Below are 13,832 nucleotides of genomic sequence, written 5' to 3'. Positions count from 1 at the left end.
TGGCCTTCTTTGTGGGCCAGGTTGACCCATAGTCAGTTTGGCAAAAAGACCTCCTTAGTACCCACAAGGTAAAAAAAAGCCAAAAATATTTTTAAAAATGTCTTTTAGAGACTGTTTTTAGTAAAAACAAAAATACTGATAGGCATAACTGGTTGAATTTATTTCTAATCAGTCATAATATTAAGCATAACTTAAGAGGTGCTGTTTACATTAAGTATCCATAAAATCAAACACTTAATATTTAATTAATTTCTCACAAATAAGCAGAAACTTTTTATCTAAGTTGAAATATTTTATTTTTGAATTAAATATCATTCTACAAACAAATATTAGTTGTATAATCAAATAAGTTTATACCAACATTATGTATATAAATATAAATATGGAAGGAGATTGGAATGATTTGCAAACAGTAATGCAGATCTAATATCCTTATAACTTAAAAACATTTCACAATTCTGTTTAAAGTATTAATTCAAAAAATACTTTGTCAATATATCAAATATATTATAAAGAATAAATGTATGCCAGTTTCAAAAATATCCCTGTAATATCCTTTGATTAAATTTGATATTGTATTTGTCACAGATAATATAATGTTAACAGAATAATCTGTTAAGGTCTTGTTTTAAATAAGAAAATACCCATCTGATTTAAAGTACTTAATTTTAACATGAGGTATATACAGTTTGGGTATCACTTTTATTATATGAAAATAAAATGAAATTGATATTTATAATTGTTGATAAGTAAACCTTTATCAGAAAGGTGAAATGTTATATAGTTCCATAAGCTATACCATAACCAGCAATTGCTAATTGTTCTTGAGTAACTTCTTCATAACTTGGTGGGGGCGATGATCTATCACAGATTTCTGCATCGTCGATATCACTGTTATAGCCGGAAAACTGGCCACTGCAGTTTTCGTTTGTCGTTAAGTGAGAAGTTGAACATAACCCTTGTTCGGAGAATATGTTACTAGTTATATCTATGTCGGAAGAGTATTCTGTATAGTTGTTATTAATTATTATGTTCATGTTTCCAATTTCAATTTCATTATTATTAACTAAGTCTGTAGCTAAAGTTGATGTTTCAGGAAAATTTTCATTTATGTCACTATTTATTGTGTTTTCAGGAACAATAGTTGTTTGATTAGTATGATTTTCTACAGGATTATTATTATTATTATTATTAGATTCATCATTATTTATTACATTTATGGATTCTGGTAATGGTTCCACTATGGGATCTAAACATGTTGGAATGTTTTCTGAAACAGTGTTTATATTTGCATTATCATCTATTAATAAATTAATTTCATCTTCAGGTAAACTTGAATCTGTGTTATCCATGTTGCACTCTGTAGTTATTAAATCAACAGATTCTTCACTCTCTAAAGATTCAGACTGAGTTCCTTCTGGTGATGTATTAGATTCTTCACATTCCTGAAATTCTTGTTCTTCATTGGCTTCAGCAGGTAAAGGATCACAGTCTGTAGTGCAAGAGGTAGTCTGTTCTGGAGTTTCTGTTTGGCAACCTGTAGCTTCAGTAGCTAAGGAATTGTTGGGAATTGATTCATTTTCTATATTTATTGTAGTAAGTGTTTTATTAGCAGGTTGGGAAGCTGTTTGAACTTCTGTTTCTGTTCTAGAAGGTATATCAACTGTTACTTGGATTTCTTCGGGTGGATTATCTGTTTGGCATTCACAGTCTTCCTTTATTGGCACTGTTATAATATTTGGTCCTTTGGAAATGATTCCACTAAAAAGAAAATTAATTTTACATTAATAATTACAAATATTAAGTTAGGATCAATAAGTGATTAGCAGTAACTAAAATCTGGCAATTTATATTTTTGCACCTTAAAAGTAAGAGAGCTCTAAATCATGTCATTTATAAAATTTTTTGATATTTAAATTTTTATTTTGGCAACTATCTGTAATTTTCTAGAAAAAGTTTTCATTGCTAATCTCACTAAATCCAAAAAAGAAAACGCTTTGGAAACTTTATTTGTGGAATGTTTACGAAGGTGCAAGATTAGATCTTATGTAGCAGAATGTAATACATAACAAAAATGTTCAGTGTGTTGTCTAATCTTTTATATGAATGTAAGTCAAAGATTTGAATCAGTTATAGGAGAGAATGAGAAAATCGGAGAAATGTGCACATTTACAAATTCATTTTTCCCCAGAATTAGAAATGAGCATATATTACAATATAGAATAATTGATAGCCTAGACACACTGCATTTATTGAAAAGTTCTTCAATTAAAACTATAAGCATCTAAACAATAAAATACACAATGTTTTGATCTTATAGTCTTAATTTAAAAACTATCTATTTATCTATTAGAAAGGAAATAGTGCTAACATTTCAAGTCAAGATTGATAATTTCTCTATTTATATTTTTCAGAGTTGTAACAAATTTTATTAATTCTTTTTCCCATTAATCAAGAACTCTAATTTGCCATTAGAGCTTGATAATTCACTGTATTAAATGTCACTTGGTTGCTTTGATCATTACCATACTGATTTTCATAATTTAAGTAACTTATATCTAGAATCTCTTTAATTTCATGCCTGGATAAAAATCTTTCTTATGGTTTGTGCTAATTCAGAGAGTAATTAATTAATCTAAAATTCTTTTCATTTTTTATTCATACAATAATTATTACGTAAAAAAAATATCAGATTTATTGCATTTTTACAAATGGAGTTATATATTTAAATAAGTTATGCAAATTAATAATGGTGTTCTTAATAAACAACATCAAGGTCAATTTTATTTAAATAAAACAATAGCTTTGTATGATCACTTTTTTATAACATTAAATGATGAAATTCTCCTTCAAAATACAAGCTATACATTTGTAGTAAATATTTTTATAAAGTATTTATAAGTTAAACTGAATTCTCCAAGGAGAAAATTAAATTCATTCAATTAACATATTAAAAATGATCATGTTTTAGTTTTAACTAGCAAAATAAACTAACTATATTCTAAAATTTGAGAAAGTAATTTTATTGTTTTATATGATATCAAGAAGACTAACTTGATTCCTGAAAAAGAACTATTAAAAGTAGAAACTGAGGTTTCTATCTAGGACAATCAGGTCACTTAATAATAAATCTAAATATATAAGCACTCAAATATCAATAATTTGAATGACAAGAAATAATAGGGATCTATACACTAAGAATTGTAACTCATTTGAAAAACTTTTCTGAATCTACTGTGTGGAAATACAAAAAAAAAAAAAAAAAAAAAAAAAAGGAAAAATTTACATTAAACTTATATATAAAAGGAAGTATTAAAACAAATAATGTAGTGTTCTTGTACTACTAAATTTTTAAAAGTCAAGCTTTAATAGCAGCATTTACAAAATTAACATTCCATTCCATTTTCAGGAGGTAAGAAAAATGGAACAATTCTGTTTTTTCTTTAGATGATGAACCACACAATTCATAAATTTTTATGGTCTAATAAAGTTCAACTTTGAAAAATAGAAATGGGTGTGTTTTTTAAAATCTATTAATAATTTAAAGAATTAAAGTTTGCTGTTAAAATTCCAAATTTCTAAGTCTAAAGCAGAACAGAAGAATTTAATTCTCTAAGTCACCAAAACTTAGTTTCAGATCTTTTTTTTTTTAATAAAATGCAGCAGTTTTTTGATTAAATAAACGAATAAACTTATAAAATATTAATGGACATTTTATATTTTTGAATTAACATGTAAGAAAAGTGAATTTACATGAAAAACTGTTGATTTTTACATGGTATTCTGTTGGTATTGGCTGCTATTATCCAGATGTTACATAGTAGAGGCTTTCCTATCAGAAGTACACAAACAATGCAGTGTGTACTCCCTCCACTCCCTGCCAACTCCAAGCTAATTTATTATTGCTTTGATACTGCCATGCTATCCAGATGTTCTTTTGTATTAAAGAATCTCATTAAAACTAACTATAGTTTTCATCATATAATGAAAGCTAGCATATATAAATTATACTTTGAGTGATTTAATTATTAAGCATTTATTTTGTGTAGCTTTATCTAATTATTGATCAGTGATATTTATTTACTGTGAAATATTGCTGACATTTTTAAATTAATTTTATTACAATCAAATGATTTCACTTCCACAAAAAGTAAGAATATAATTTATGGAACATTTATTTAAAAATATATTATCATCCCCTGAAAAACAGGCAAACTCATTTTACTGCCAGGTCAGCATAGATTTATGTTAAATTCTTGTTTCTAGTTTAAAGCAGGATTCAAGTCTGCAATCTGCCAGTCATTGATATTTGCATTTAGCAACTTTAGTGAGACTTCATTGTCTGGGAAAAATGCCTTATGTTTGTAGTAGTTAATACATTATGCTGATTTGAAATTAAAATTTTGAATCAAAATATTATGCAAATCCCCCTTTTTTTGGCTTTGTAATATATTCAAACATTTATTATGAAAAGTGTGATTAGTATAACCTTCTCCTAAGAAAGGAAAGAAGAAAAAATGAATACAAATTAAAATATCTTAATATAATACACACAATACTTCTTAAGGAAACTCTTTAAACATCAAGAAAAATCATTTGACTAGATTTAAGTGGAAAATTTTTAAAATTGGATTAATGTATTTTTGCCTGTAAATCAAGTTTTAATTTTTTAAAAATGTTTTAGTTAGATACAATACTGGTCAATTACAGCTCAGAAATTCTATTAAACTTCAGATTTAGTTTTATGCAAAGTTTTCTACATCGCAATATTTATTTTTCAATTAAATGTGTCCCCCCATTATTGTAAACCTTGTTAAATATAAGCTGTACATACATTTCAGAATAATTTATGGGAGAGAGAAAATTGTGAAATGAGAATATTAGGATGTTTTTATGCTTAATTATCATACATTTTAAAATACTGTAATTATGTTTTTTCAAATCATGTGAAAAGTATAGCAGCTGTATTTTGGACTTTGTTCAGTAGACTTGTTAAAGTTCTCTTTAGTTATATTTCCAAATAAAAATATTCTTAGAATGAGTACACTTTCATATTATTGGCACTAATAATAGTCATTTTTAAGTTTAACCTCAAATATAAAATTTTTAACTTTCAATAGAAACACTATGTGAAAGAATTGTCTTGACTTTATGTTACTTAAAAAAAAAAAAAACTAAAATTAGAATTTGTTTTTAATACATGTCCTTCTGTAGTGATATGAATAAACCCATAAAATACCTTTATGACCTTTGTACTATCAAAGGCCATAACACAATGCATTTTAGATTGACCTTTCTCACTATTAGAAAAATTTAAGTTTCAAATCATTACTGTTCTGCAGATAGCATCATTTTAGCCTTTAATGATGATTTTGAATGCCACTATAACAATAATCACACAAACAATATAAATATGACATTGAGTGTAAAGTGGGACATTGCAGAAAACATTGCTGTTCTTTGATTTTTCAAACTGATTGGAAAGTAGGAATTTAAGAACCATCCCAAATTTAATGTGAAATCAATTTTTTAGTTTCTAAACCAAAAACAATTTTTACTGGCAATGTTACAATTCATAAAAGAAAAAAAAAAAAATATGTAAATGCAGTGAATGAGTTTTGAAACAAAGATAAAAGAACACAGTCTACATTATATACAGGGTGGGCCAATGAAAACGAAACGGCAGAGTGTTCGTGTTCGTCCGAGCAAATCGCTCGGACAGGTTGATTTTATTTTCGAGGGGACATCTTATGCAATAAAGTTTTTACGATTCTGAATATTAACTAAACAAACATTTTTTTTCGAAATAAATGTTTGTTTAGATAATACAAAATAAATGAGTTTTTAAAATTTTTGTTGTCTGTTGTATTCAGAATCGCAAAAACTTTATTGCAAAAGATGTCCCCTCGAGAATAAAATCGACCTGTCCGAGCGATTTGCTTGGACGAACACGAACACTCTGCCGTTTCGTTTTCGTTGGCCCACCCTGTATACTAATATACAGGTAGTCCTCAACCTTCATATATAATGTATACAAAAGTAGAATGTCTGAAAGTCGAGCAATAGAATTATATATTATAAAGGAAATTTGGCTTATTGTTTCCGATCGTCAAAAGTGAAAAGTTAAAACTTTTATTAAGATAGGAAAGATTCAATGTAAAAAAGTATATGAAATATGTTAAAATCGTAGTTAAACAAAAATAAACAATAAAAATTAATTTTCACTAATGATTCTGATGTTAACAAAACCAAAACTGGCAAAATCTGCCACCAAGCAATGACTTCACATTTTTAATTGTTGGCTGATAATATATAAATTTCTGAATTTGGTACCCTCAGATTAAATTGTTTTGTACAAAAGTTAAATCGTGGACTACCTAAAGTGAGAATGTTGAAAAAATTAAGATACACAACCAAACAATCTAATGAACTTATAATAGAAAAAAAATCAATGTAAAAATATACTACTAGTACAGGTAATTTGAAAGAGAGAGTGTCATGACTTTCTATGCTGGTAAAGCATATGTTTATTTGTAGTGATATTTATTTTGAATACAAAAATGCACAAAAAAATTGAAAATTGATCATTAATATCAATTTCAATTAATCAATAACCTTTAATCCAGCAAGAAATTACTAATGTCTTCAGTCAAAGTCATAGTTTGAAGTAAAGAATAACTAGAATGCAACAAAGAACTAATAGAGATGTTGCAGCCACCGTTTTCGTTGCGAAAATGTGTATGTTGGACATTCGGCACTGCCTTCCTGTAAGCCTAGAAGTTTGATAATGGTGTTTGGAATGTCAGTGGAATCATGCTTGACGTTCCAAATGCCAATGTCAAACTTCTAGGCATACAGGAAAGCGGCGCTGGATGCCCAACATACACATTTGCGCAATGAAAACGATGGCTGCAACCTCTCTAGTGTTTTCAGTTATTTAATGTTTCTTGCTGGATTAAAGTTTGTTATCTTGTATTGAAATTGGGTGATTGAAGTTTAAAATTTTTATATATGCGTTGCTATGAAAGAATAAAATCAGATGAATGTCAACATTTACAAAGTTATTTGGTTTATATCCGAAATAATTTTAAAATGTTATTTCTGACTAGCAGAAGTGAATGTTTAAAAAAAGATAGGTTTATAAGAAGGATATAATATAGTAAAACACAAATTACATTCTTATACAAGCAAAGCAAAGCAAGATGATAAACTTTTAATAGAATTTCTAAACTGTAAGATGTCCAAGTACAGTACATTACATAAATATTAAAACATGGGCATAAAGCAGCATTAAGAAAAATTATTGCACTAGGTAGTATTTGGTTACAACAAAACCAAAACATTCAGTTAAATTATGTTTAATATTAGTATTGTGTCAATACCTGTAATACCTTATTACTGTAAACCAGACCTGGCCAACCCGTGGCCCGTCACATTAAATTGTGTGCCCGCTAAGCGATATCATATATCTATTAAAACTTTTGTTTCCCGTTACGTGTATACCAAAACAATTAAATAAATAAAAATTTGCATGTGTCATTGTTATAATGCGCAAGTGTGAGTACGAACTCTTGGTGTAACAATAAAATCTTATTCATTTTGTATTTGTTTTACTTTTTTAAAAGCATGTTTGCCTAAATTGTGGCCCATTGTAATGTTACGCGTGATCAAAGTGGCCCACGAAACAATTTGGGTTGGCCAGGCCTGCTGTAAACAGAATTGCAATATATTGTAAATCTTGTATAAATCTGTAAATTCAATCAAATTTTAAATGAAAACTAACACTTCCAGACATCCCTATATCATATGCCTAGCAAAATGAATGCCTAAAGACAGTGTGACTTTCAAGATCATTAGTGATATTGTATTAAACTTCAAAGTGGGTGAACAAAAGCATGCCCCCCACGCAAACATAACAAAAAAATCACCATGCATTTTCCTTCTATTATAACAGCTTAGAAAGTAAAATTAATCACAGATGAGCAGGAATTGCCCAGACTGTGAAAAGTAGCCCTGTCTGGCAACCTTGCGTAAATTACACACTCAAAAACTAACAAAGAAAAACACACATGATAAGTGCTGATAACTTATTGTTGCCAATCAATGAGAACTTTACTCATAAATGCCAAACTTGCAATAAAAAACAGCTGATAACATAATTATATACAATACATAAACTTCAGACCACCATTTCTATGATTCAACACAGGTCATCAATGTATGTTGTATGTCAACATACACTGGGAATGTCCAAATTCTGTAATAATACGAAATATCTTTCAGACTTTCCAGACCCCTGTATGATAACATTCACAAATTTTGATCTTTCATGGTAACGTATATACAAATTATTATAGGTTAATGTAATCTGAAAATGTTTTACTTAATAATTTTTTTTAAAAAAGTCAAAAAATTTTCCCCTGCTATGTTTCAAAAGATTATTTTTTTTATACTGAAATTATTTGACTTTTTTAGGATTATATCAGCAGCAATTAGTAAATTGTAATTAAAAAATTAAGAATGGATTACTGTAATTTAACAAGTGCTTTAAGTAAGTCAGTAATTGCTGATTCAAAAAACCCGAACAAGTCGTTGCAATTTAAATGAAAATAAGTATTAAATCATAAACAGGATTTATTTAGCTTAAATTTTAGGTCACAATTATTATTAAATAGTACATTTGTCTATATATATATTTTGTTATAGAATATAGCATTGATATTTTAATCTCTGTTGGTATATACAGCATAAATAATTATTTTATTTCATATATTACACCTGATATGATATTCTTTAAATTATAACAATCATTTCAGATACAAAAAGAATCTAAAATTAAAATATTACAATAAAAATAAAAAAGAGGCAACAATCAGGTATCAGTAATTTATTAAATTTTATACTTTAATGTAAATCTGCATTTGCAGGAGTGGATAAAAACTTGTCAAATATGTAAATTATTCAGAGAATTTTATACTGAAATGAAGAATGATCTGACAAAAATGAAGAATTGTTCTTCTCACTTATAAATAATTCATTTTTTTCTTGGCGGATAGCTAAACAATACTTGGCTCTGATCCATGCAGTGGCTTAGATTGTTATGGTTTGCTGAAGATTTTATTACAATCAAAATACTTGTATTTAATGACTCGAGAATCTAGAATTGTCTTTATATTTAGATAAAAAATTAAAGAATATCATATACCCTAATAAATAAATGTAACTGAAATCAAATAGAACAAATGATGAAACATGTAAAAGAAATAATAATTACTTGTTTCTAACAAATAGCTTAAATACAATTGGAAAAAATTGTAATTTAATTTGGAATTTTAATAATTATTTATTTATGTTATGTTGAAGTTTTTGCATATTAAAGTATAGTATTTTAATTTGCTTTTATTTATGTTAATTGAACGGCTCGAAACGTGTTCGGTCAAGAACAAATAAAATTTGCTGGGAGTTGTTTCTTTGATAACATAAAAAACTTTTAATTTTCCCATGAATTGAATGCAAGATCACTGCATTTCAATTCTTTATACCAGTATATATATGTATATGCTTCTAAGTTAATCTTTAAGAAAAGATATTTTTAAACAGATCTATTTCAATTCCACAATTAAAAAACTGCATTGAAAACACAATGTAGTAGCTATTCTAGCAAACATAATCAAAGACGCTGTTTATAGTACTGAAGAAAGACAGTACTGAAAGAAGAAAATGGCAGATGTAGACAACTTTCATGTCAAATATATATTTTTTATATTTGGACTGAATAATAATTGATATAACTACTTTTAAAAAAGCTCCATAGGTATATTTTACCCATTTATCTTAATTTATACCTACATTATGATATTAAATTTTTAATTAAATACTTATGAGGAATAAGCAAGACACAGATTATTCTTTATATTATCAGCAAATTCTAGAAAAATAAAATGGTTAAACAAGCAATATCTCTTAGATAGATCAGTTTAAAATACAAAGAGATTATAAGAATTAAGGCAAAGTGGCATCTTTATTAGTATTCAGAATACATTTATAAATGATCTCATAACATATCTGTAAATTTTTACAAAAGTTCCTATTAATATATTAAAAACAATGATTAGTAACAAGTTTGGAAAAGAAACAACATAGATAAGAGACTTGATAAATGATTAACAAACGTCAGTTCAACAGTCTCAAGTTTATGACTATTCATTATATTGCATTATTGACCTTTAGTACCATTGAAGTAATGGCAGTGGACTAGACAAATACTTTAAATACATTATACGTTCAACCCACATTATTTGTACTTTTGAATTATTTGATTATCACCATTTTGTCAAGTTAATTTTTATGTAAAATTAATAATTAAGTAGATCAAAATTTAATTTTCCTAATTAAAAAAAAAAAAAATTAAATTTTTAGAACAGTCAAAAAAATGAGTTTCTTTTCACACTAAATGAACTTTCACGTTTCAAAAAAGTGGTTCATTAAGAAAATTTGTCTTGACACTATTTTTGTGCTTGTAATTCTGATATTTTTAGCAGATTTTTTTCATAGTTTAATAACTAGATCGATCACAATTCTTTAATGATCTAATCGAAATTTTTAAAGTAATTCAACTATATTCTTGCAAATTTTTAAATCTAATATTTATGGTTATTAAACGAGCTATTTTAATCAATACTTTTATTAATTCTAAACATAATGGCATGCTAATTTGAAGAACTATATAAATTATCTAACATTTCAATAGATCTAAAATGTTAATTTATTTAACTCTATTGCTATCTTAATCGATTTTCTAGAAACTCGTAAATTTTATCGTGTCGAGATATTAAATTCTCTATTTCTCTCCGAGATTTTTAGAAAATGAACGAGTTGGTAATTTTGAGAGAGAAATCTCAAATTACTAGGCAAATTTTACAAATGTATACATAATACATTTGTTTTGTAAATGAAAATCGTTGTATCATCAAAAAACTGACACTGATTTTTTGAGTATTCATTATATATGTATATAATAAGAAGTTTTGAACTCTGTTTTTTATTATGTTAAATTAGTTGTAACAAATTCTTAATTAGTTCTACTTGATCTCTCAATCATCAATTAAAACAAAAATATATTATTTAAATGCATTATTAAATATTAATTTTTATTGTTTTTAATTAGGAATGCAAAATAAATATACTTATTTTCTTACTTAGTTTGTTCCTTGGGCCCTATTAACACCGGATTGTTCCAGACGGTTATGTTTTCTGAACTGTCGGGAACGACGTTTTCGGATATCGGCAGCAGAATGAAACTCTGTCCCTTGATCTGTATAATTTGGCTCACGTTATCGCTGTTGGGAGGAGCAGAAGGAGACGTGTGAGTGGTTATCACGTTGTCCAGTGCAGAAAAGTAAGGCGGGAGCATATTCAACGACAGCTGGCTGACGGAATAGGCATTGCTCAGAGGCGGAGCGGTCGGAAGGAGATGCTCGTGAAGATCTTGCTCGTTCACCCGGTGCCTCTTTGCGTTTTTTTGACTAGCATTCGTTCCGCAGAAGTGCAGCAGGGCACCCAACAAAATGAGAACTATTCCGACGAGAGAAACTATTAACCACATGTAATCCCATTTGTGGAAAGACAGAAAAACGCCACCGATCACCAAGATACATGCAAACATTCCTAGAACGTAAGAACTGCATATTTGTGGATTGCACATGCAACAATTATCGTCGTCTCTTCTTCCCTCTGAATTTTCATTCCCAGGTTCCATAGTAACAAATTCCTGTCATTAAAAAACACATACACATATGTATATTTACATACATTCAGCAAATAAAATATAAATAAACCAACACTATGATTAACACAAAATTAAGCATTATCATCTGTATGCTACTAGATACTATTGTATTACCTTTAGTCTATACTAGATAATAGTGTTTTTCTTAGATAAATTAAATATTCTAAGTGATAAAAACGCTCATTAACAATAAAATTATTGATTTAAGACAGTTATCAGTTAATATATAACATTTTTTTTTTTCATCTGTAAATTTAAACAATAAGTTTGTTTCTTAACCTACATTTATCAGCACATAAAAGAAAATCAGAGAGATGGTGAATAATAAAAGCTCGTGTTAATCACATACCTGTTTAAAATATATATAAATTAAATTTGTAAGTAAAAAATCTATACTTTAGTTAAGAAAGACGCGAGTTTGAACTGTCATCTTGGCCTAAAATCGTACAACAATGAGCAAAAACCACCCCATTCTAGAATGGAACATGCGCACAACGACCGATATTACACCTGAGCAGGTGGGTTCGTCGTTTATTCACTTTAACACGAGTAATATTGAACACATAAACACATTTACTGGTAAATGAATGTAATTAAAACATTTAAATTGTGCAAGGGAACGAGGAAATACAATTATATATGTCAAGGTCCTTTCGTTAACCAGACAGAAGCGAAATTTAATAAGGTGATGTCACTAGATTGGGGTGAATAACCCGAACCCTTTTTCGATCGATCGATCGATCTATAATCGGTCAATAAAAATTACCGTTATCTCTTTATTTATTCGTCAATTAATATGCAAAACTTGAACACATTAATGCAACGAACTTAAATTTATTATCAATTAGGGCATTTACTTTTCATTTCCTCATTTCTGGTATACATTTTCTAGTCACACAATAAGTTTACTGTTGAAATGCGAACTAAATTTTGGATTTTTTAATGCATAAATGCTTTGTTTTAAAAAGTGTAAGCTTACAGTATAATACATTTACACGATAGCTGGAAGCTTTAAACAGAAGACTGAACTTGGAAGTGACCAAGCGAAGAAAACATTCAATGACCTTCACAGACACTGTTTTGTCTATCGAATTCATTTTAGTATACATTTGTAAGTTTGCCTTTCTTTTTTAACATCGTCATCATTCATTAAATCGTTCCACTAGTGCATCCGGTCAGGGAGAGAATAAGAGGATATTCTCACATACTAAGGTCATACACCCTTCAGGATATAATTTTTTTTTTTTTAATTTATTAAATACATTTTCACTACTAAAGTTTTTCGTGCTGTGGCCACGGAATAAATTGCTAACGTGTCTATTTTAACCTACAAGAAAGTGTTAAGATGCACACGAAAATTACAGTAAACACGAGTGGTAGTGGCCTAACCGGTTGTTAATTTCCCGCGGCTAATGTAAATCTAAACATTTTACTTACCACAAAATATAAAACAATCCAGTGTTTTGCGCTTTATATTTTCTATAAATTCTCCATGTATGTATGTAAGTTTATAAAACAATTTCTTCACAATATAAATGTATCCATGTCAGATTACACACCAGTTCTAAACAAAGGCGATACAACACATCGACTGGAACACAGACGGAGCTCGTTCGTATCTCAACCCTGCGGTGATGAAAATAACGAACCACCAACCGGTTTCTGTAATTTGGATAACCGGAACTTCGAACTGCTCGTGCACTAATGTCTCCCCAGACATACCCTCCTAAACGAGGTTTTTCTTTTTTTCTTTAATTTTTTCCTTCTCCTCTACCCAACTTCCTACTCTAATTGAGACTGCGCACAGATACTATTGATTTTAACTGCATTATAAATAACGCATTTTCTCTCGTGCGATTTTTTTTACACTTTTCGTAGTTAAAAATATTAATTTAAGCGGTTTATAAGTAAATAATAATACGCTTTACCGATATTTTTTTAAATATATAACCGGATTATGTACATAAATCGGCATATATATCCGGTAAGTGTTACTAAATGAAACGTTAAACTACGTGAATCACCATATCCGATAATTACTCAT

General features: G+C 28.3%; 1 protein-coding gene across 3 annotated transcripts; it reads right to left on the bottom strand.

The window, feature by feature from the left end:
• Window positions 1-264: 264 nt before the first annotated feature.
• Window positions 265-13,753, bottom strand: LOC136969324 (GATA zinc finger domain-containing protein 7-like). 3 transcript variants are annotated; one of them, XM_067263456.1, is made up of 3 exons: window positions 13,226-13,753; window positions 11,199-11,770; window positions 265-1,761 (listed from the first exon to the last, which is right to left on the bottom strand). In XM_067263456.1, the coding sequence occupies exons 2-3, from the start codon at window positions 11,756-11,758 to the stop codon at window positions 777-779; spliced, it is 1,545 nt and encodes a 514-aa protein (XP_067119557.1). In that variant the 5' UTR covers window positions 11,759-11,770; window positions 13,226-13,753; the 3' UTR covers window positions 265-776. The 3 variants fall into 3 exon arrangements, with proteins under 3 accessions (XP_067119557.1, XP_067119564.1, XP_067119568.1); XM_067263463.1 differs by lacking the exon at window positions 13,226-13,753 and adding an exon at window positions 12,138-13,188; XM_067263467.1 differs by lacking the exon at window positions 13,226-13,753 and having other exon boundaries at window positions 11,199-11,848.
• Window positions 13,754-13,832: the final 79 nt, after the last annotated feature.

The sequence above is a fragment of the Centruroides vittatus genome, unplaced genomic scaffold, assembly GCF_030686945.1.
Source record: "Centruroides vittatus isolate TY-2023 unplaced genomic scaffold, ASM3068694v2 contig_1035, whole genome shotgun sequence".
Taxonomy (NCBI): Eukaryota; Metazoa; Arthropoda; class Arachnida; order Scorpiones; family Buthidae; genus Centruroides; species Centruroides vittatus.
Note: the sequence above shows the minus strand (reverse complement) of the source record. Positions and strands in the feature narration are given on the sequence as shown.